The sequence below is a fragment of the Ursus arctos genome, unplaced genomic scaffold, assembly GCF_023065955.2.
Source record: "Ursus arctos isolate Adak ecotype North America unplaced genomic scaffold, UrsArc2.0 scaffold_24, whole genome shotgun sequence".
Classification (NCBI taxonomy): domain Eukaryota; kingdom Metazoa; phylum Chordata; class Mammalia; order Carnivora; family Ursidae; genus Ursus; species Ursus arctos.
In genome coordinates this window covers 42,322,658-42,346,899 of record NW_026622919.1, presented here as the reverse complement: position 1 = coordinate 42,346,899, position 24,242 = coordinate 42,322,658, and the positions used below count along the sequence as shown (strand labels likewise).

The 24,242-nt window shown below is 34.6% G+C and overlaps 1 protein-coding gene across 2 annotated transcripts in view; it reads right to left on the bottom strand.

Annotated features, from left to right (window-relative positions):
- The window catches only part of GOSR1 (golgi SNAP receptor complex member 1), a 52,872-nt gene that overhangs the window by 19,896 nt on the left and 8,734 nt on the right, over positions 1-24,242 (bottom strand). For both annotated transcript variants that reach the window (XM_026517787.4, XM_026517788.4), the window contains exons 5-6: positions 22,068-22,159; positions 19,197-19,271 (exon numbers count right to left, since the gene is read on the bottom strand). In XM_026517787.4, the coding sequence (XP_026373572.1) occupies positions 19,197-19,271; positions 22,068-22,159 (167 nt within the window). The remainder of the gene's footprint in view (positions 1-19,196; positions 19,272-22,067; positions 22,160-24,242) is intronic.

The following is a 24,242-nucleotide window of genomic DNA, read 5'->3' as shown; positions in this document are numbered from 1 at the left end:
GAGAGAGAGCCAGTGAGAGAGGGAACACAAGCAGGGGCAGTGGGAGAGGAGGAAGCAGGCTCCCAGCAGAGGAGCCTGATGTGGGGCTCGATCCCAGAACGCTGGGATCATGCCCTGAGCAGAAGGCAGACGCTTAACGACTGAGCCACCCAGGCGCCCCAAGAGTACAGATTTTTATTAAAGTAGAGATAAGTCATTATCTAGTAGTAGTAGGGGAAACTAAAACTGATTGTGGAGAAAGAGGAAAGAGAGCTATCATTTATTGAGATAGTAAGAGCCAAATTTCTGAAGTCAGACTGCTTGAATTTGAATCCCACTTCTGCTATTAACTGCATGACTGATGATCAAGTTACTTCTCTCAGTCTCAGTTTATCTGTAAATGATGACAATGGTGTCCAGTCTTGGGTATGTGTGTGTATATGAATACTTACATATATAATATTTTTATATAAGATGTATTACTCAGCCATAAAAAAAGAATGAAATCTTGTCATTTGCAATGACATGAATGGAGCTAGATGGAGAATATTATGCTTAAGTGAATGAAATAAGTCAGTCAGAAAAAGACAAACATTATATGATTTCATTAATATGTGTAATTTAAAAAACAAAACAAATGAGCGAAGGGGAAAAAAAGAGGGAGAGAGGGGCAAACTGAGAAACGGACTCTTAACTATAGAGAACTGATGGTTACCAGAAGGGAGGTGGGTGGGGGGGAACGGTTAAATAGGTGATGGGGATTAAGGAGTGCACTTGTTGGGGCGCCTGGGTGGCTCAGTCAGTTAAGCGTCTGCCTTTGGCTCAGGTCATGATCCCAGGGACCCCTGCTCAGCAGGAAGCCTGCTTCTTCCTCTCCCACTCCCCCTGCTTGTGTTCCCTCTCTCGCTGTGTGTCTCTGTCAAATAAATAAATAAATAAAATCTTTAAAAAAAAAAAAAAGGAGTGCACTTGTGATGAGCACCAGGTGTTGTATGGGAAGTGTTCAATCACTATATTGTGCACCTGAAACTAACACTACACAGAGGTTAACTAACTGGAATTTAAATAAAAACTTTAAAAAAATTATTCAAAAATCAATCAATGTATCCCACCATATATGAACGGGCTAACAAGCAGTTGACAAAACATAACAGCCATTCTAGAGAAAAATTCTCAGAAAAGTAAAAACAGAGGGATACTCCTCAACAGCTAGCATTATACTTAACAGGGAAAGACTGAACACTTCTCTGTAAGATCTGGTACAGGGCAAGGAACCCCATTCTCACCACTCTTATTCAACATAGTGCTGGAAGTTCTGGCCATGCAAGAAAGCAAGAAATGGAAATAAAAGGCATACAGATTGGAAAGGAAGAAATAAAACTATCTTTATTTGCAGATGACAAAATTGTCTACACAGAAAATCCCAAATAATAAAAATTCCTAGAATAAGTGAGTTCAGCAAGGTCACATTACACAATATAAACATGCAAAAATCAATTGTATTTCTGTGAACTAGCAAAAAGCATGTGGACACCAAACTCAGAAAGCCAATGCCATTTATAACTGTTCAAAGAAGAAAAACATAGGTGTGAATCTAATAAAACCTGTACATAGAACTCGCATAGGACAACTACACAACACTGATGAAGAAATCAAAGAAGACCTAAATAAATGGAGACACACACCACATTCATAGATCGGAAAACTCAACACAGTAAAGATGTCAATTCTCCCCAAGCTGATTTACAAATTTAATGCAATTCCTAGATACAGACAAGATTATTGTAAAATTTATAAGACAGTCAAAAGAATCAGAATAGCTAAAGCAATTCCTAAAAAAGAATAAAGGAGAAGAATCAGTTCACCCAATTTCAATACTTAACACAGCTAAAGTAATCAAGACTGTGTGGGGAAAAAAAAAGACTGTGATACTGGCAGAGGGACAGACACAGAGATCAATGGAACAGAAAAGTGTCCAGAAATAGTCCCACACAGATAAGTCCAATTGACTTTTTTTCTCAGGTGGATATCTGAGTTGATTTTTTTAAAACCGAAGTGAAATCATGTGTGTACAATTTGGTGACATTTAGAGCACACTCACACTGTTGCACAACCACCACCCCTATCCAGTTCTAAAACATTTGTATTGCCCTAACAGACAACCGTACCCAGTAAACAATTCCAGCTGACTCTTGACAGAAATGCAAAAGCAATTCAATGTTGGAAAGAGAGTGTTTTCAACAAATTGTGTTGGGGCAATTAGACATCCATAGGCAAAAACACGAACCTTGACCTAAGTCTCACATCGTACACAAACATTAACTCAAAATGAACCATGGATTTAAATGTAAAATATAAAATTACAAAACTTGAAGGGGACAAAAAAAAGAGAAAGTCTTTGGATTTCGACACAAAAGCTTTTGTCTGGGAAAGACCCTGTTAAGATGAAAAGACAAATTACAGGCTGAGAAAAAAATATTTGCAAACCACATATTTGATGGAGAAGAATTCTCAAAACTCCACAGTAAAAAAAAAAAAACAAAAAAAAAAACAAAAAAAAAAACCCCCACACATTAGAAAATGGGTAAAAGACATGAAGAGACATTTCGCCAGAAGACAGACTGCAAATAAGCACATGGAAGGATGTTCAAGACCGTTAGCCATTAGGGAGATAGAAACTGAAGTCACAATGAGCGATCTCTACACAGCTGTCACAATGGCTAAAATAAAAATAAGTGACAACATCAAATGCAGGTGAGGATATGAAGAAACTAGATCATTCACACATTATTAGCAGGAATGTAAAATTTTAAAGTTTTTATTTAAATGTACTCTGGAAAATAGTTTTAAAACTAGTTATTTTTTTAATTTAGATTCTTGTTCTTTTTAAAAGTTTTATTTCAAACATACAGTGTATTATTAGTTTCAAAAGTAGAGTTTAGTGATTCCTCAGTTGTATGTAACACCCAGTGCTCATTATATCTAGTGCCCTCCTTAACGCCCATCACCAGGGACCCCCATCCCCCCACCCACCTCCCCTCCAGCAACCCTGTTTGTTCCCTATCGTTAAGAGTCTCTTATGGTTTGTTTCCCTTTCTGACTCCCTTTCTTATTTTATTTTTCTCTACCTTCCCCTATGATCTTCTGTTTTGTTTCTTAAATTCCACATATGAGTGAGATCATATGATAATAACACAAACCCAATTCCAAGTTAGACTGAATATAAAGGTACATACCTTAAGTAGTGTACAATGGTGAATCAGTGTTAAAAAAAACCAAACTGAGGGCTTCAGAGGAGAGAGGGGTGGAGGATTGGGATAGGCCGGTGATGGGTATTAAGGAGGGCACGTATTACATGGAGCACTGGGCATTATATGCAAATAATGAATTATGGAACACTACATCAAAAACTAAGGATATACTGTATGGAGACTATTATAACATAATAAAAAATTATTATTTAAAAAAAACAAACCCAACAGAAACTGTGTGGAAAATATATTTTCATCTAACTAAACTCAAGTGAATCTGCCTAGACAGCAATGAAAAAACAGAGAGCTAAGCATTTCATACGAATCATCAGAAAATCAGCCAGATATATTTCATTACTACGATTATCTGATTTCTGTAAGATCTGAAAATATAATAGCATTTCTTTCATATCTGTTCTCAACCATAGATGTCAGAGCTAAAGTTCACTGCACCAGCTAATAAGTCAGCCTAACTACTAGACTTTGGTTGGAAAACAAAGTCATTATGTTTTACATTCAAAGATAATGTCCTTGAAGAAGTGAGGCTGAAATGGCCAGTAAGGAACAACTATCTGTGTCATTTCATAGCAAGAAAATCCTTTGATGTTGTTTGTAGCACGCAGATACAATTCTTGTTTTATGTAATGAGTATGTTCCTTAAAAGGTATCCTTTTTGAAAGTAACATTTTGGCCAATTTAAATCATATTTTAAATGTAATAAGACCATTCTATTTACATAAATCAAATTAAAAATCTTGTAAGGCAAATACTCATGCCTTCATGCTCCATTTTTTTGTATACAACTAGATTTTCAATAATAGGTTTTCTTAAAAGGATACAGTTTCATTGAGATAGGTCATTTTATATATTTGAAATTCACAACTTATCTTCATATTATGGTAATTATATAGCGTCATCTGAAATGCAAAGAACACATTTTGCTGGATTCCCCTGAAAAGGAAACCAACCTAATAGGCTTTGCTTATATAGAAAACTAAAATTATAATCCTCAATATTCTGTCCTATGGAGGAAGGAGGTCCTCCCTCCCTGTGGTATCCTTAATTTATACAGTGGCATAGACAGAGGAAGGCCGGTGATTTTTAAATTTCTTCTCAGATTGCCTTAAGTCTCCAAGTCCTTACTCGTTTAGCTAAGCCCTCCACTGAATAAACACCATTCATTAAAACCATCCTGGATAGTGTGGATACCAATTCAACAACAGAGTGGCTCCATAAAGATGGCATAATCTAGTAAAAGTCGAATTTAAAATTGCTTTCCTTTGGGGCATAACATACACCATCAAGTGGAATTATCCTTAAACTAGTACTTCATCACAGCTCAGAGGCATTCCATAAAGTCATTTGGAGTCTGTAATTAAGCAACAAGTTTCTGTTTCTCTCAAGACCAATTTAAACTAGCTGAAAACAATGAGCCAAATTTCATCATCAATTATTGTATGAAGAAATCACTAAAGCCACATTAAAATAATTCTCTTTTTAATAATAATTCATTTCCCCCAACACACATACTGCAAACGGCACAAATTTCAGGAATAAAAATGGGATTTCAAGCACATAATTTAAGGCAATTTAAATCAACAAAATATAAGAATTTGGCAAAATCACTTAGATACCACCTAATTAGAATCCTCTTTTATTCCAGTAAATAAGTAAATAATAAACAAATAAGCAAATAAGAAAATAAGCAGGTACATAACAAATAATTTTAAAATTGATCCCTTTGTAAACTGCAATTGGTGAGGCTGTCACCAACCGATCATACTGTTTACATCAAACACTGCGGTGATGCAGTCTTTTATTTAAACAGATCCTTAAGATCTATGTCTTATTTATTTCTGTATATATTTCTCTTTTTTTGAAAAGATGTTATTTATTTTAGAGAGAGACAGAGTGAGAGAGAGACAGACAGCACGAGCAGGGGGAGGAGCAGAGGGAGAGGGAGGGAGAAAGAAACTCAAGCAGACTCTGTGCTTATTAGCGAGGAGCCCAACTTGGGGCCCAATATCACGACCCTGACATCACGGCCAGAGCCTAAACCAAGAGTCGGACATTCAACTGAGTGAGTCACTCAGGTGCCCCTGTATATATATCTCTTAAAACATGTTAAGTGAATACCATTACGCTGCAATAGGCTACAAAAAACTGTTTTAGTGCTAACAGATATTTATTTTACAGATAACATCTGGGAAATACAGAAAAACAAAGATGAAAGTATAAATTATTTGTAATCTCTATTCCATTAATATGGTGGCTTATCTCCTTCCAGTCTGGGTGACTAAGAATATCTTTAACTTGCTTTTTTTTAATGGTTTATTTGGCATAGAAATTTTGTTTTACAATTACATGAAGTTACCTAAGGACAAAAAGTAAAGCATCTAACAGACTCAGAATACTAATTTAGGGAGAAAAAAAAAGAAAAGTAAATTAATTAAATTATTAACAGTGAGTTCTTGGAAAGTTACTTTTTCCATTTTTTAAAAATAAGTAGACTTATTTTTTAGAAGCGTTTTAGGTTTACAGAAATATTCAGCAGAAAATACAGAGTTCCCATATACCATTCTTCTCCACCTATTATTAACATCTTTTAGTGTGGTACATTTATTACAATTGATGAGCCAATGTTGATAATTATTCAATAAAATCCATAATTTACATTAGGGTTCACTCTCTGTTGTGCAGTTCTACAGGTTTTAACAAATGCATAATGTCACGTATCCATCCTTACAGTGTCACACACAACAGCTTCACAGCCCTAAATCTCCCACGTGCTCCACCTACTTACTCTTCCTCCTCTTTCCACCCTGAACCTCTGGCAACAGCTGATCTTTCTACTGTCTATAGTTTTGCCTATTGCCATATAGTTGGAATTATACACTATGTAGCCTTTTCAGACTGACTTCTTTTGAGTATTTAAGGCTCCTCCATGTCTTTGGGGGCTTGCTAGCTTATTTCCTGTATCACTGAATAATATCCCATTGATGGACATATGGTCGTTTATCTGTTCATTTACAAGGACATCTTGGTTGCTTCCAAGTTCTGGTAATTATGAGCAAAGGTGCTATAAATATTTGTGGGCAGGTTTTTGTTTGGACGTAAGTTTTCAATTCATTTAGATAAATACCTAGAAGCGTGATTGCTGGATCAGATGGTAAGACTATATTCAGTGTTTGAAGGCAGCTGCGAAACTGGCTACACCATTTTGTATTCCCACCAGCAATGAGTGTGAATTCCTACTGCTCCACATCCTTGCCAACATTTGGTGCTATGGTTTGGATTTTGGCCATTCTAATAGGTATATAGTGGTATCTAGTTGTTTTAATTTGCAATTCCTTAATGACATGATGCTGAACATTTTTTCATATGTCTATTTTGCCATCTGCTTATCTTCTCAGATGAACTGTTGATCTTTTGCTTACTTTTTAACTGTTGAGTTTTAAAAGTCCTTTGTATATTTTGGGTAACAGTCCTTCATCAGATATGTTCTGCAAATATTTTCTTTCAGTCTGTGGCTTGTCTTTTCATTCTTGACAGTATCTTTGGCAGGGCAAGGCAGAGGTGTTTAATTTTAATGAAATCCATCTTATCGTTTTTTCTTTCATAGATGGTGTTTATGGTGTTGCATCTAAAAACTCATTGCCAAACCCAACATCACCTAGATTTTCTCCAAAATTATGAAGCTTCTACAAGTTCTATAGTTCTGTATTTTATGTTTAGGATCTGTTGAGTTATTTTGGGGAAATGAAAGGTGCCTATTATATATATATATATATATATACATAAAGATATATATATATTTTTTGCATATGGATATCCAGTTTTCTAGCACCTTTTGTTGAAAAACTCTTTTCTCCATTGAATTGCTTTTGTTCCTCTGTCAAAGATCAGTTGACTGTATTTGTGTAGGTCAATTTTTGAACTTTCTATTCTGTTCCATTGGTGGATTTATTCTTTCACCAATACCACGCTGTCTTGATTACATACAACATACAATACATATACAACAGGAAATCAAGTATAAATGGATAAGTTTTTGTTTCTCTTTTTCCCTCCTCGAGGTATTTTAACCAAACATTTTGGTGCAAAAAATATTTTTTTAATGTCACCAAATTTGTTCAACTATGGCAGAAACAGAAAGCTTAAGAAAGAATGTGGGGATGGCAGTTTCCATTGTCTGTTCTTTAGATAAATGGTTTAAGAAGACTGAAAATCCCCAAACACTACCTGAGTCACAAAGAATCTATGAGGTATTAAAGGAGTGTTTTCCAAAAAAAGAAGCATTTTCTGATGTTTCTAAAACCTCTAAAAAAAACCCCTCATGTATCAATATATGCTAATCTGCTTACATAAATAAAAATGGAACTACACTTTTCATTTTATGTATGTTTCTCTCCCACTTACTTATAACTCAGAAAACAGTTCTTTCATAGATATAATCACAAAAATTCAATAATACTAGTAATCACGACATTCATGAAACTATAAAGAAGAAAATGGCTAGTTGCTGTCTCTTACACCCTAGGCCTTGGGTTCTAGTCAAGGCTTCAAGTGCTTGGCTCTATGAACTCACTACACAAAGTTTTCATAAGGCTCAAAAGGGATAATGTAAACGAAAGTATCTTGTAAACTGTATAAGCCTACACATACCTGGTTTAATATAGATCAAGGCACTTTCAGGTCTTAGTCTTTCTCTTGCCCTGGAATCCCTTTACCTGATTCTCAACATAAATTGCTTATAGTTTAAAGTCCAGCTCAAAAGTCACATCCTTTTCCCCATCATCTATACATCCAGACAGAACTAATTCTTCTTTATACTGTAATATTATGCTTTCCTTGTTCTTTGTTCCATATCAATTCATTCAAGAATAAACAAGCATTTAAGATATATCAGACATCATACTATGCAGTGGAGGAAAAATATCTTAAATTTGTAAGGCTTACAAAGTTTTCTTCATATAAGTTACCTTATTTAATACTTAAAAATATAATATTTCAACAAGATATCATAATTATGTTTATTATTTCTCCAACCAGAATGAATTCCCAAGGAGCAGAGGCTGAGTCTAATTCATCTTTGACTCCCTAGAGTCTAGTATAGTACCTAGCACATGGGAGACACTCATTAAATGACTGATAAATGAAAGAGTAAATGAGTAACAGATACTTGTTAGATGCACAAAGTATCAATCAGAGTTAACAGAGTTAATTTATAAATTTCCATGGGGAGGGGGGCAGAAAGAGTTATACTTTATATGTGCAAACATATATCTGGAGAGAGAAAATTCCTCACTATAGCAGAGCATCTCCAACTCAAGTTTTATTGTATAACAAAGCCATGTACCAACTGAAGATAGACTTGATTTCAATATACTTCAGGTGAAGAAAAATGAGTTCTGCATAAAAGCTCCAAACTAGGGGGCCCCTGGGTGGCTCAGTCGGTTGAATGACTGCCTTCAGCTCAGGTCATGATCCCAGGGTCCGCGATCGAGCCCCACATCGGGCTCCCTGCTCAGGGTGGAGCCTGCTTTTCCCTCTCCCTCTACCTGCCGCTCCCCCTGCTTGTGCTGTCTCTCTAATAAATAAAATCTTAAAAAAAAAAAAAAACTAGATTATTTTGCCTTGTAAAACTGTGTATTACCACATGAATATAAAAATAAGAAAAGTATTATTCAGGGTTCTATTACTTTGCTTTGTCCTCTATTTCAATATGGCAGACAACTGCACTACCTGAGACAAATGGGGCTTTGACATGTCATTTTAAAATATCCCATGAATGAAATGATAGATAACACAGTGAAATAATCAAATGCTACCAGTCCTCATATGTTAAAAATTTAACTCTCTATTATATGAAAGACTCCTAATATAGATAAGGGATATATCTCCGGATCTTTACTATTCTCACATTTATGGCTACCACTAATACATGGGGCTTCTTCCATAAGCTTCCCATTTTTCTACTTAGGAGCACCACTTTTTGCTGGATCACTTCACTAGCATTACCTTTATAACAGAGTGATGTTTCACAAAGAAACGAAAGTATACGTACATATACGTATAAATCATTTCAGGCAGTTACCAGGTAAATAACAACAAGCAGCAAGTATGAACACAGAAGTGAAGATGAAGTGTAAATGCAGGTTATACATACTTGTTAGCCAGGTGACTGCCTCGACACCAGCTCATTAGCTCGTAACATTCAAGTTTGTATCTCAACAAAACTACACATCACGAACCTTTATTCTTTTCCATCATGAACCTTTAGGTTTCATAAACAGTTGAGAAAGCGAATGTCAAATCCTGAACACCAGGAGTCCGTCCCGTTCACAGATATTATAATCTGACCGTCATTTAACTAGAGTCATATGCTATTTATTAAACAACAAAGGTTTATATGATTATACCAAAAGCTTTTGGGATAAAGCTGCTCCTTGTAAAAGTCACTAAATTATGGTGATCATATGTCTCATACTTTTCAAATATGGTCATGGTCCATTAATACAATTAGAATTTAATTGCACAAAGACTATCCTAGCGTCAAAAGTATTTCAAATTATATTTTAGACATGTAAATTGACAGTGCATATAAAAGGTTTTCTTCTTTAGTATCTGCTTTTCTTACTCGTAAAATCCTCATTATGTTCTGCTTTATAGAGACATGGCTCACAGTTTACAAAGCTTTTCTATATGCGCTGTCTTAGCCACTCTGTGACGTAGCTACCGTGAGAACTGGTTTAGACAGGAGCGCAGTACTGCAGAAGCAACACAGTCAGGGGACCTGGGTTTCCACCTCAGCTCTTACTACCTGTGGGACCTCAGACAAATCTGGCTAAAATCATGAAACAAACAGTGAAACCATTTTCATTGTTTTTAAAACGCCTATGTAAAATATTTCCACTATGACAACTTTGGATTACCTAACCTAAATGACAAGGCTGATGAATTAAAAAAATTCAAAATATCAATGGTTTAAACATAGGCTAAGAAAGAACGGTCATAAGAAAAATTGTTAGCAGAGAAAAGGTAAGCCTATGACAATATAATAATTCTTTACTTGCTCCTGGACATATTTATACCTAAGTGTACAATTACAATATAGATATGTGTGCCATCTCAGAGAGTAACAATTTTATCTGCTGAAGTCAATGGAACGAAAACAAAACACATTCTCAATACTGTAACTGATCCTGTTTAAGTGTAACCTGCTTTATACAACAGCCCTGTATTTGAAAAGTTACGTGAAATAAATTCTTTAGTTTAAAATGCTTTTAATTTTGTAAAATGCCTTAACTCTTAAACCATTCTTCCTGAAAATCATGTAACATAACGGGACAGCTACAATCCCATTACAAAAATCCAAAAACCAAACAACAAAAAAACAAAAACAGACACAGGAGGCCAGGTCACCTGCTTTTCAGAGAAATGTAAAGCAGCTGATCTCTCAAACCTCAAGAGCATTATGCATGCTGAATCCCTAATACAAGAAAAATAACATTTTAAAGAAGCAAGTCACAGGGAAGGCAGTATGATGTGGGACAAATATGGAAACAGCTTAGGAAATGTGGGTTTAGTGTATTATTGAATAGTTATGAAACTGTGGCCTCTGTCCTTTCCGAATCTTGTTTCCTATCCATAAATAAGAGAGATGCTTGCAAAAGACTGTTAGTAGATACCATAGAAGAATGTGATTTTTAATAATTCATCACATTAAAAATATCCCCTTTAGTTCTCAAAATCAGATTTCATATGTATATATAGCATCTGGACCAATATCGTCTACATAGTATTTATTTAGTAATACTTCAGGAATAAGTAAATGAGTGAAACAGGTGTCCTACACATACATGTACAGGAAACCAAAATTAATACCTTCTGTTTACATACACTGATTTATACAAGAAATAAATGCTAAGTGTCTATGATATAACAGAAACTAGGGACACAACACTGCCAAGAACTAGACTTAGACTAACCAGGTCCCCAAGCCTTATGAAACTTACATTCAAGGAGAGTCACATAATAATAAAAAATAAAAAACCACAACAAATTATTACAGATTCTCATAATGCTATGAAAGAAGCCAAAAAAATGTTTTACATAATAAAAAAGGAAGGTCTATTTTATTTTACTTATTATTTTTTTTGAGACAGAGCGAGCACAAGCAAAGGGAGCAGCAGGCAGAGGGAGAAGGAGAAGGCTCCCCACTGAGCAGGGAGCCTGATGTGGGCTCCATCCCAGGACCCTGGGATCATGACCTGAGCTGAAGGCAGCCGCTTAACTGACTGAGCCACCCAGGCGTCCCAGGAAGGTCTATTTTAGATAAGATAGTTAGAAAAAGTCCTTTTTGAAAAGGTCACAAGTGATGTGACTATAAAGATGTCAATGAATAAGCCATATGAAAACCAAAGAAAAAGAGTATTTTAGGCAGACAGAATGAAATGCAAGTACAAAGAGGCTGAGAAGGGAACAGGCTTAATATCTCTGAGGAAGAAAATGAATAGAGGCCAGTATAGCTGGAACCTAGTAAGTAAAGGGAAAGAGTGACATAGATGAAGGGATGGAGATGAAGTTGAAGATTTAGGCAGCAGGTTGATCATGTAGGGCCCCGTAGGCCCATAAAAAGTTCATAATTCATTAGTTGGCGGGGAGGACAAAATGGAATACTAAAGTAAGAGTCCACCTCGATAAATATTACTAGGGGAAAAGAGTTTGTTTAACCATACTATTTCTATGTTTATGGCTTGGAATACAGAAGAGAGTATAGTAAACCCAGCTGAAGTGACCAAGTTGGCTGATAACTTCTCTGGAGCCCTGTTGATGCCATATTCTCTTCTGATAACAGACTTTCTAAGCCACAGGGATGTTGTACCCAGCTGGGCCATACCCCCGCCCAGGGATAAATCCAGAGCCACAGTCTTGTATCTCCAAAAGAAACTGCATTTGTAATTTAAAAATCTTGCCACAAAGAAATCCCCAGGCTGAGACAGATTCACTAGTAAATTTCATCAAACATTTAAGGAAGGAATAACACCAAGCCTGTACCAACTCTTTCAGCAAACAGTAAAGGGGACATTTCCCAACGCATTTAATGGGGCCAAAGACCTCTCAAGAAAAGAAAACTAAAGATATTCTTCACAAGCATAATACAAAAATCCTTAACAAAATAAATCTAGCAATATATCAAAAGTATAATAAATATGTCATGACAAAGTGTGGTTTATTCTAGGAATCAAGACTGCTTTAATGTTTGAAATAATCAACGTCATTCACCATATTACAGCAATAAAGGAAAAAAAAACATTGATCACCTCAACAGTTGCAAAACAAGATAGGAAAAAGTTCAACCCTATCCATGACAAAAACTTTATGCATGAGAGAGCCTGAAAGCAGTGACACTTCAGTGGCAATTAGCACAACTACCACAAAGTTCTTAGTTTCTGAACCATTCTCCAAAAATAGGAACTAATGCTGCTTGGAGAAGAGGTTAATTTCAGGGCTGAGGCAGGGAAAATACAAGAGCCACGAAAACTGTGTGGTAACAAATTGTAAAGAAAGTGATCAAAAAAAGATGGGACATGTCAAACGACGAAAGCTAACCTGAAGGAGCTCCCAACGGCCAAAGTTGGAACATTGTGAACAACAAAATAATGATAGTGCTGGTGCTGGATTATAACCCAAAGTATAAAATAAATATCCCATGAGTTTACACTGATAAATAAATAATGAAATAAAATGAATGATGGAGAAGGGGCCTCAGAGAATCTCAACTATTAAACGTACAAGGACTAATGGAAATAGAAAACCATCAGTAGGCAAATAACCCAGGAATAACCGAGGAAGCAAGATTCACTAAGGGATGCAATTAAAATTAGTGGAAAAAGTTTACAGAGAAATAGGGTATTTGCAGTTTCAAGGCATCTTCCCCTATGTTTATTAATCACAATGGGAAACAATTTTACAGTGCAGAAATGTGACGGGCACTACTTGAAGCAATCTAGATTAACGTTATCAATAAGACGTACCGACAGGATATACACCCTGATATGATGCTCCAAGACGGGCCCAACAGCACCGAATGGTATTCTTGCCAAAACTGCATTAACACTTACAGTAGTAATTTTTGTAGCATGTCCCTTAACTTGGCTTTGTCTGACATTTTCTCTTAACAAACTGAGGTAAGGTAATTTTGTCACAGATCTGAGGAAACTAAGGAGACAAGACACCTAAATGCTGACACAGGAGCCTGAACTGGATCTTGGAACATAAAAAGAACATTAGTGGAGGAACAAAGTCTGTAGTTTAGTTAATATTACTGTATGATAATTTGCTGAATTTGCTAACTGTATTATGGTACTATAAGACATTAATACTAGGGAAGCTGGGTGAAGGGTATACAAAAATTCTCTGTACTATTTGTGCAATTATTTTTTTTTTTAAGATTTTATTTATTTATTAGACAGAGATAGAGATCGCCAGTGAGAGAGGGAACACAAGCAGGGGGAGTGGGAGAGGAAGAAGCAGGCTCCCAGCGGAGGAGCCTGACGTGGGGCTCGATCCCAGAATGCCGGGATCACGCCCTGAGCCGAAGGCAGACGCTTAACCACCGTGCCACCCAGGCGCCCCTTGTGCAATTATTCTTAGTCTAAAATTATTTCAAAATAAAAAGCTAAAAAGCCCAACCAACAAAAAAAGCTACTCTTGGTAAAACAGGAGGAGAACAGGTTCTTCCTCAACTCGATTAAAGCATGTACAAAACCTGTTAATATCGAAGGATAAATGTTTCTCCCTAAATACAAAACGAGGCAAGAATATTTGCACTAACCACCTCTATCCAGCACTGTGTTGATGGTCTTATCCAGTGCAATGAGGAAAGGGATAAAAGGAACACAGATTAGAAAGGGAGAAATAAAACTACATTCTTGGATAACATGACTGCATACATAGAAAATCCCAAAAGATTTACCATGAAACTACTACAATAAGTAAATTTAGTAAGGTCACAGGATGAAGTTATATACAATAATCAATTATTTTCCATACTAGACAAAACAACTGGAAAATTAAAAATTTTAAATTCCATTTATAATCACATCCCCAAACAGGAAATATTTAAAGATAAATTTAACATAATTTGTGTAAGGCCTACATGGTGAAAACCATAAAATGCTACAAGAAATAAAGGGAGGCCTAAATAAATAGAAAAACAGACCATGTTCCTGAGTTGGAAGATTTGCTATTGTTAACATGGCAATTCTCCCCAAATGGTTCTATAGATTCAATGTAATCCTATTTAAAATGCCAGCAGGCTTTTTCTTTTAACAAGCTGGTTGTAAAATTTATATGACAATGAAAGGACTTGGAAGAGCCAAACAATTCCGAAAATACAGAACAAAGTTTGAAAACCTGCATTACCTCATTTCAAGACTTAAAATAAAGCTACAGTAATCACAACAGTTAAGCTATTGGTGTAATGATGGACTATATAGGTCAATGGAACAGAACAGAGTTCAGAAATAAACCACGTAACATATGGTTAATTAATTCTCAACAAAAGGTGCCAACATAATTCAGTGGGGGAAAGGAGAGTCTTTTCAACAAATAGTGCTGAACAACACGATATCCATGTGATAAATAAATGAATCGACCTTAATTCAAACTAGACACAAAAATGAAGTAAAAATGCTAAGACCGTAAAGCTTCTGTTAGAAAACAAAGGGCAAAATATTTGCAAACTTAGGTCAAGATTTCTTACACTGGAAATAAATGAACCATAAAAGAAAAACTGATCAACTGGACTTAACCGAAATGTAAACCCTCTGCTCCTCTGGAGGTCACCATAATGAAAATGAAAAGGTTAAGTCACAGCCTCAAAGAAAATATCTGCAAAACCTCTGACAAAGAACTTGTATCCGGGATACAGAAAGAACTTTTAAAACTCAATAGTTAAGAAAAATAAAGCAAAACAAAACCCAATAGTAAAAAGACAGCCCAACTGAAAAATGGGCAAAATACATGAACAGCCATTTCACTAAAGATAAAGAAATGGCTGATAAGCACTTGAAAGGATGCTTATCGTTAGTTATCAGAGAAGGGCAAATTAAACCCACGATGAGTTACAATTAGACGTAATATTAGAATAGCTAAAAGAGAAGGATCGACAGTATCATCAAATGCCGGCAAGGATTTAAAGCAACTGCAACTCTCAATACGGATTGTCAGGAATGCAAACATGATAAAACAACTTAAAAATATCAGACAGTTTCCTATAAAATGAAACATAAACTTACATTTGCCTTAGAACCCAACAATACAACTCCTAGGTAATTACTCAAGAGAAATGAAAACATACAGCCACGTGAAATTTTGTCTATGGATGGTCATATCAGCTTTATTGGTAATAGCCCAAAACTAAAACATTAACTTCAATATCCACCAGTGGGTGAATATATAAACAAACTGAGGTTTATCACACAATGGAAATTATTCAGTGACAGAAAGGAACTGACTACTGATAACAAAAAACAAAAACAAATAGGTGAATCTTAGCAATACCATGTTAAGTGAAAGAAGTATATATCGTACGAATTCATTTATAGGAAATTCTGGAAAAGGTAAAATAATCCACAACAGCAGAAAGCAGGTAAGCAGTTGCCTGGGATTGGGGGACAGGAACTGACTACAAAAGGGCATAAAACTTCCCTGGGGTGACAGAAATGTTCTATATCTTAACTATAATGGGCAATTAAACAAGTGTGTGCGTGTGTGTGCGCGTACACACATACACATGTTTGTTAAAACTGTATCCTCTAAAAGTAAAGGATGAGAGTCAGATCGTAAAGGTTCTTTGAGGGGAAAAAAAAGAACTTTAAAATACAAAACTAATCCAGACAATTCTTTCAAAAAGGAAAATATAAAAGAGCAATGAAAAAGAATGGCTAAATAAAGGAAGAGAAATTAGTCTAACTAGCAACCAAAGAGCTCCCAGAAATGCATCTACACTACAGCCCAGTAAAAAACAAATAGCTATAAGCTTGACACCAGTTCACAGCATTTTTTTCTGACTGATGTACTGAAGAGACTCAGAAAGACGGTTCAAAAATGAAAGCTACTTTATCCACAGGAAGAGAAATTACTCTCTTTCCTAAGATAAATTGTTACAAGCTAACAACATTTACTTTTAAGACAAAAAGTATTAACGGGAACTGGTAAAAACAATTACGAAGTTGGGTTTTTTTTTTTTAAGTTTGGCATTCATTTATAAAAATTGTTTCAAGGCAAAAATATGTACTTTTGAAACAAGCTGTAGAAATTTACATTACCATAAAAAATGTTATGAAGAATCAAATAAAAAAAAATATAGGCTTCTAGCCTTTATAAAAGTCCAAAATATTGTACAAAATCAAACTAGTTACCTGAGTTATTGGGTATTAAAAACCTTTATCCATAAAAGATCAAAATAAAAAATACGATAGCAGCAAATCTGGCCTATTAATTACAAATGAACTATATAATCTATAATCACTACAGGTTTCTATAATCACTATAATTTAACTACTACTACTTTATGCTTCTTTTGCTTGGCTGTTTAATCTATGTTTTCTCCAATGAAAATGTATTCCTTATATTTAAAAAAAAATCTATTACTGGAGAATTTTTGCCTATCTTGGCATAAACTTAAAAAAAATCAAAATATCAGTGTTACTGAGGGCACTGGGGAATGTTTACCTATATGCTACTAATGGGACTCTAGCAAACTTTTAGAGGGAAATTTGACAGTAATATAGCAAAAGCTTTACAAGTGAATATATTCCAATTCTAGGAATTTATCATAAGGAAATAATTATGGATACTTGTAAAGACTTCAATATGTATAATAATAAAAACTGAATATAATCCAAAAGGCCAACATTAGGGAAATGGTTACATCATGGTTTATCTGTATTATGAAACAGATGTAAAAACACATTATCAAATAACATGTAAAAGGCTCCCAATTTACTGATGAGTAAAAAACGGTTACAGAATCTGTACTAACGAGTGATTTGAATTGTCTCTTTTGTGTTATCTAAACTTTCTAAATTAAGTACTTTATTATAATGAGCACTTATAGCTTTTGTATGGAAAAAGTTCTGAAAAGATCTTGCCAATTCTTCCTTAAAGCGCTTAGCCAATGACAGAGATGACATTGAAAAAACAGAAAAAGTTTTCCATTTTATTTGTACACATAACATCCATGACTTTATGTTATCACCTAACAAATATTCATAATTTACACACAAAAGATCGATTTTTCCAAAATGTATTTGAAAGCTATGTTCTAATACTGTAAGCAATGACTGAGCCCTTATTTTCAGTCTCAACAACTTTCCTAATCTATCAGAAGCTCATATTCCATTCAACTCATCCTGCCTCAGTTTCTCTCTGGATAGAATGAGCACATATAAACTTTTTCACAATACTGAAAGGAACATATATAAAGTATATCACATGTAAAACAGAAAAATGGAAACACCTTTTGATTTCCAATCTTCTCATCATTTTTATAACCTAAATAATTTGTTATATGCCCCTGCACTGATGTATTTTTTCCTGTAAAATGGACAATATAAAACTCCTGATGGGTTTTCTTTGAATTATTAAAACAAATGTGAAACTGTAAAATTTCATATACAATTATAATAAGCAGTATGCTTTGAAATTATGAAATAAAGGATATTAATTTATATAATCACTCTGATACACTTTTCAGCAACAAATTCAGTAATTCAACTACTGCATTTCTAACTTAACATCTTTTTGAGGCAATAAATACAGAAACACTGATGCAATCTAATCTTTATTTTATGCTACTTGAGTATCTTATCCTTTAAATTTGCTCTGTAACTAAAGAATGTATTAATATAGCTCTGGATGTAATGCAAAATTCTTTTTCTATGGTGGTTTTTATCAAATATAAAAAGAACTACCAAAGCTAGGAGTAAGTATGAACTAAAAATACTCTAGGAAAGACTGCCCCCTTGTGCCAATCAGTAACATTCAACAGCTTAAGAAAGAACACTAAGAACTATATCCAATACTAGAAGAATCCAGGCTTCTATTTTTTAATTTTTTTAATTAAAAAAAATTTTTTTTAGAACCCAGGCTTCTAAAAAGGTTTTGATTTTTCCATGTTCTGATTATAACAGCTTATATCTAAAGTAGTGATCTTTAAGCTCATAAGACATGCTTAATTTATGACATTCAGCAGCAAATACCAACATAATTTGTAACATTTAATTATAATGGGTACTAGCCGCTCAAGGGCTTAGAGGCTAAACAGAGATAAGTAACCTTCTGACCCTTGAGTTCTACAGCAAAATACAGAGAAAATATTAAAGAAACCAATAGCTTGCAGGGAAAAACATACACAATAAAGGGATAGAATATGGTTAGTTGTTTTAAAACAAATATGTAGTTTATCCAAGTTTTTAGGCATTTTTCTTCTGAATTCTTAAGATAATAAGATAATTTCTTTGGATTTGAAGTATGGCCTATTACTCTTTATAAAGCTTCTTGGCATATGTAAGTGGTAACAGGCCATTCAAACAAATAAGTCATTATCAGCACCATTACTATTATTATTACTAATAGTAGTGAGCGAACATATTAGAGGGCTAGACTTACTAAAGGAAAGAAACATAAGGCAATACAAGGTATAGATATATCACAAGTAACAATTAAGTGATGTGAATGCAGATTTTGGATATTCGACTGCATAATATCCTTCCTAATTAACAGCTGGAACAGTTACAATTCCATTTCCACCAAATCGGGTCATTAGGAGAATTAAATAAGTTAGCGCTGATAAAGCACCTGCTATAAAAAACCCCACAAAATGTTTGTTATGTCAATAAAGGAATTAGGAAGTATGGGAAGCTACACGGTATGTGTGTATACAATAATACCTACTTTCGAAGGTGGTCATGTTCTTTCAAAAATAGTTCAGTTCTTCTGTTGTTTACTCCAGACCCACTTTTATATGACCTGGAATAAAATAGAGAAAATTTAAGAACATTTTTGGCATATACTGCAAAACACAAGTGACTGACTCTAGTAATAACCAAAGTAGACATACAGAGCCTCTCCATAGTTTTGAATGACCAGTTAAAATGTTTGATCATTTTCATATTCTAAAAATGACATCCATAATAAATAAATATAATTGCCTAATTTAGGGCTAATTGTTTATTATTTTTCACCAAAATAACCCAACATTTTAAACAGAGAAACCTTATTTGCCTTTGTCTATTATTATTATTTTTGTCTATTATTATCTCTTTATTTTCTCCAAGTGGACGTAAAAGTCTAAACTGATTACTACACAGCCCATGGGGTACGAAGCTACGGCCATGGAATGTTTTCCTTCACAATGGTATATGCGGTCTATTCACCAGAGCCTAGAGGGCTAAAATGAAGCTTAAGATCTGCTGATTTTGGCACACTTAAGGATTTCTATGTTGGCCTTAAGTGCACTAAAATTTACAAGAAAATGCTTTTTATCGTTACTATCAACACCTTCATGTTTCTGCTCTTTACTCACATTAAAGTAACAAGAACAAAATACAAAGTTCAAGAAACTGCACACATACTATAGTAAGACAAGAGAGGGTCACATTGATAAAACTGAACTACTGGCTGAGAGGCCATGCTGATTTGCAAAGCACAGAAGGAAAGAAAACCCTGGGAAAAGCAGCATGCGATAACCAAGACCACACAGGACTTGCAAGACAGATGATTTTTTTAAAGATTTTTATTTTTTATTTTTAAGTAATTGCCACACCCAATGTGGGGCTCGAACTCACAACCCCAAGATCAAGAGTCGCGCACTCCTCTGCCAGAGCCAGCCAGACACCTTGAAAACAGGTGATCTAGATTTAAATCTATACTCACATCATTTATTAGTCAGTTAACCTTAGACAAGTCTCTTAAGATCTAGTTTTATAAAATGGTACTAATAATTTCTATCTATACCAAATGATATGAAGCCAGAAAAGAGGTAATATATGGAAAAGCAGTGCACAATTGCAAAAAACTTTAAAATGTCAGTTATTATTACTATATCTCATCTCATTAATCGTATTCTACTCTGTATTATGTTAATTTGAACACGTCTTATTCCCCTCTAGCAACTAGATTATAAACTCCAGGAGGGCTGAGTTGGTCTTTTCATTTCTAGCTGCTACTGTGACTGATCCAGAGTCTTACTCATGGTTGGTAATCAGGAAATAGTTTAATGTATGGATGAACACGTTTCTTTAATGATTGTTTTTCAGAAAGCAAGTTATTACGGTGGGCTATATTCTAACAATTTCCACAAAATTGGGGGGAGCAAAATGCCTAAACATGAAAGGCTGTCCCCTACATTGGTTCTCAATGTATACCTAAAAATACATACATAAATAGTCTGTACAGATATTAAGCAAAAGACTTACATGTTCCTGAGAATTAAAAATATTACAAAATATCTAATTATGGCAAATATGTTGTTTTTCTACTCCTACATGTTTCACAAAGTACGTTAAGACTAAACATTAAAAAAACAGAACAGAGACAAACAATAAAAATTAATTTTCCAAGAGAATTTTTGGGGATAGGAACATAACTTTGATGGCTGGATAACTCTCAATTAGTTTTGAGCAAAAATTTTGAATGCAATGAATATGAAATTATTTCTGTTGCAAAACTTACTGTTGTAACAAAATAAAGGATCTCTAGAAAAATGTTTCTCAGTGTACACATGACACATATCAGTTTATGATATGGTAATGTATATCACAGATATGTTTATGAAACACAATAATTACTTATGAAACATAAGTATCATAAATTTATCACAAGTGAGACAATGACAGGCATCAACAGATGGTCCAAAAGTGGAAAGTCTTCAGTTTTAATTAGATGTCCAACGGATTTACCGTTTTCAGTTGTGAAAAACATTTAAAAAAAATTTTTTTAAAGATTTATTATTTGAGAGAGAGAGAGGGAGAGAGACAAACAGACTCCGTGCAGAGTGTGGAGCCCAATGGGGGCTTGATCCCATAATCCGAGATCATGACCTTAACTGAAATCAAGAGTTGGACGCTTAACCGACTGAGCCGCCAGGCGCCCCATGAAAACAATTTTAAATGTCCATATGAAACATTAGAATGCATTACTGAAGGTGAGGTAAAGGGATGGAAGAACAAATCTTTAAAATTACGGATTGAGATTAGCATAAAAACACTGGAGGTTCTTAAATAATTTGACATATGGCTATGAAGTCTGAATAGAACCTGGAAAGCACAGATATTTCAAATTCCAGAGAAATAAAGGATACTTTATATCTATCATATATATGTATATGATAGATATAGAATTACTCTGAAATACATATATATGTAACTGTTAAGGCAAGAAAGAGGGTAGGGGGATAGGTGGCAATCAGAAAGGGAAACACAGAGAGCTTCAGTTATTGGCAATATCATTATTAAGCTGGGTGGTAGGAGATCAGAGAAAAACTCATGAAGATAGCATCTCAGCTGGACTCTGAATTAACACAGTAAAGTCAAGGTTGGCAGGAGCCAATGATAAAACTAGGGGAAGCTGGAGAGAAGACCGCAAAGTAGGTTAGATTCAGCAATGTTTAAAGAACAGTGAAATGAGAATTTGAGAATTCTCTATAAAATGAGAATTAGAACCTTGAAATCTAAATCATGGTTTTGCTACTCAATTTACTGTTAATCACAGACACGCTCTAAATCTGAATAGACACCCTACAAAAGAACATAAAAGGTAACTTACTCAATATCCTTTCGTACTGATCCCATGAGATTCTCCCTTTCCCGTATTGCCATAAAGTTTGCTTTGGTTTTATGGAATTCATGCGTATAGTCCTGCAACAAATCAACATCCAATCTCAACATAAGCTCGTTACATATTTTCATCTTATCTTATTGAACCAATTATGTATTGTCATATTATAAATTTACGTCAAGAACACTGCTATTTAAGAATCAAATAGTCAAGAAGTAAAAATAATATTATAATCCTTTTCCAAAGAGTGACCAACCTCTTTCAAATGAAAACAATTCAGTGTTAGGGTAATAGTACGACTAAATCACTATCCTTCGTAACTTCTAGTACTTTGTCTTATGGGACAGAATTATGAGGAAAAAAATAACTTTAAAATAAAATGATTCCAAATAGTCTAGGATAAAACTTGAGGGGCTCTTTCTATTTATTAGTGTACACCCAATGGGGCTTATTTTCAAATTTCATCTTTTTGATGAAATTCCCACAGAAATTTAATTCCTAAACCTGTCAAAGCAAGAACAGAACCAAAAGAACTGTAAAGAACAAAACAGTCTTTAAATATTTTCCTTTCTTTTTCTATTACCATACTTTTAAGAGATTAAAGAATATTCATTACTTTTTAAAATTCAGAGATGTGTATAGAGAAGATGAAAATCATAATCCCATCTCCCAGAAAGCCCCTACTGCCCCTTTAAACACAGAAGTATAAATGAACACGGAGAGAATACTAAAAGAACACCAAAAGGAACAAGAATAAAAACCATCCTGCCCTACGGCTCATGACTATGATCACTCTCTTGTATTTTCTTTCAGGAGCTATGTTTCTGTGTATATAACTTCCTATTATTTCCCTCATTTATGCTAAAGAAATCAAACTACAGTTGATCCTTGAACAACACAGAATTGAAATGCACGGGTCCACTTATATGTGGATTTTTCTTACAGTACAGTTCTTTAAATATATTTTTCTACCACTTTTAAATAACATCTCTTTTCCCTAGCTTACTTTATTGTAAGAATACCGTACGTAATATGTAAAACCCACAAAGTATGTGTTAACCAGCTGTTTATGTTAGGCTTCTGGTCAACAGTAGGCTATTAGGACTGAAGTTTTTAGGGGGTCAAAAGTTACAAGTAAATTTTCGACTGCACAGGAGTGGAGAAGCGGGGTGTGAGCACCCTTAATCCTCGCATTGTTCAAGGGTCAGCTGTACTCTGCTATATACCTTCTTTTCAGTAGTTCATAAGGTATCAGGTAATCTTTTCATATTAACAAATAGAAATCTACATTCTTTTTCATAGCTGTATAGAATTCTACCTTATGATTGTCATAGTTCCATTCCAGTAAACATTTTAGTTACTTTTGCTGCTGTCTTAAAAAATGCTGTCTGAAAAATAAACATTCTTATATATATATATATTTTACTGAACTTTTTTTTTTAAGTGTATTTAAAGAGTAAATGCCTAACAGAAGGAGTGGATCAAAGAATCTTACATTTAAATTTCGACAGTGCTAAACTGCCTTCTAGAAAGACCACCAGTTTATGTTCCCGGCAACAGTGGATGAGGGCCCATTTTTCTGTATTCTTGTAATGTCCGACAGATGTTTCAGTATTTGTTATTCTGACAGGTGAAAAATCCTATCTCATTTTGATTTGTGTATTTTCCTTCTGGTGTGTGGCTGAACATCTTTTTATGGTTTTGAACATTTTCTGTAAACAGCCAGTTCGTATCCTTTGCCCATTTTCCTAGGTTATCTTTTTATTTCTATTATTTCTCTGTACATTAAGCAAATCAGACATTTGTTATAGTTTCTAGTTACTAGGTATAGTTTAGAAATGTGTAATTTTTTAAAAAGATTTTATTTATTTGACACAGAGAGAGAGAGAGCGCACTAAGCAGGGGGAGAGGGAGAAGCAGGCTCCCCAGTGAGCAGAGAGCCTGACGTGGGGCTCGATCCCAAGACCCTGGGATCATGACCTGAACCAAAGGCAGATGATTAAAGGACTGAGCCACCCAGGCGCCCATAAAATGTATAATTTCTAAAATGTGTAATTCACCCATGCTTTATTCTGAACTTTTATAGTTTCTTTTTCTACATATAAATCTTTGATCCATTTGGAATTTATTCTGGATGTAAGGATTGAGATAGAAACTCGTTTG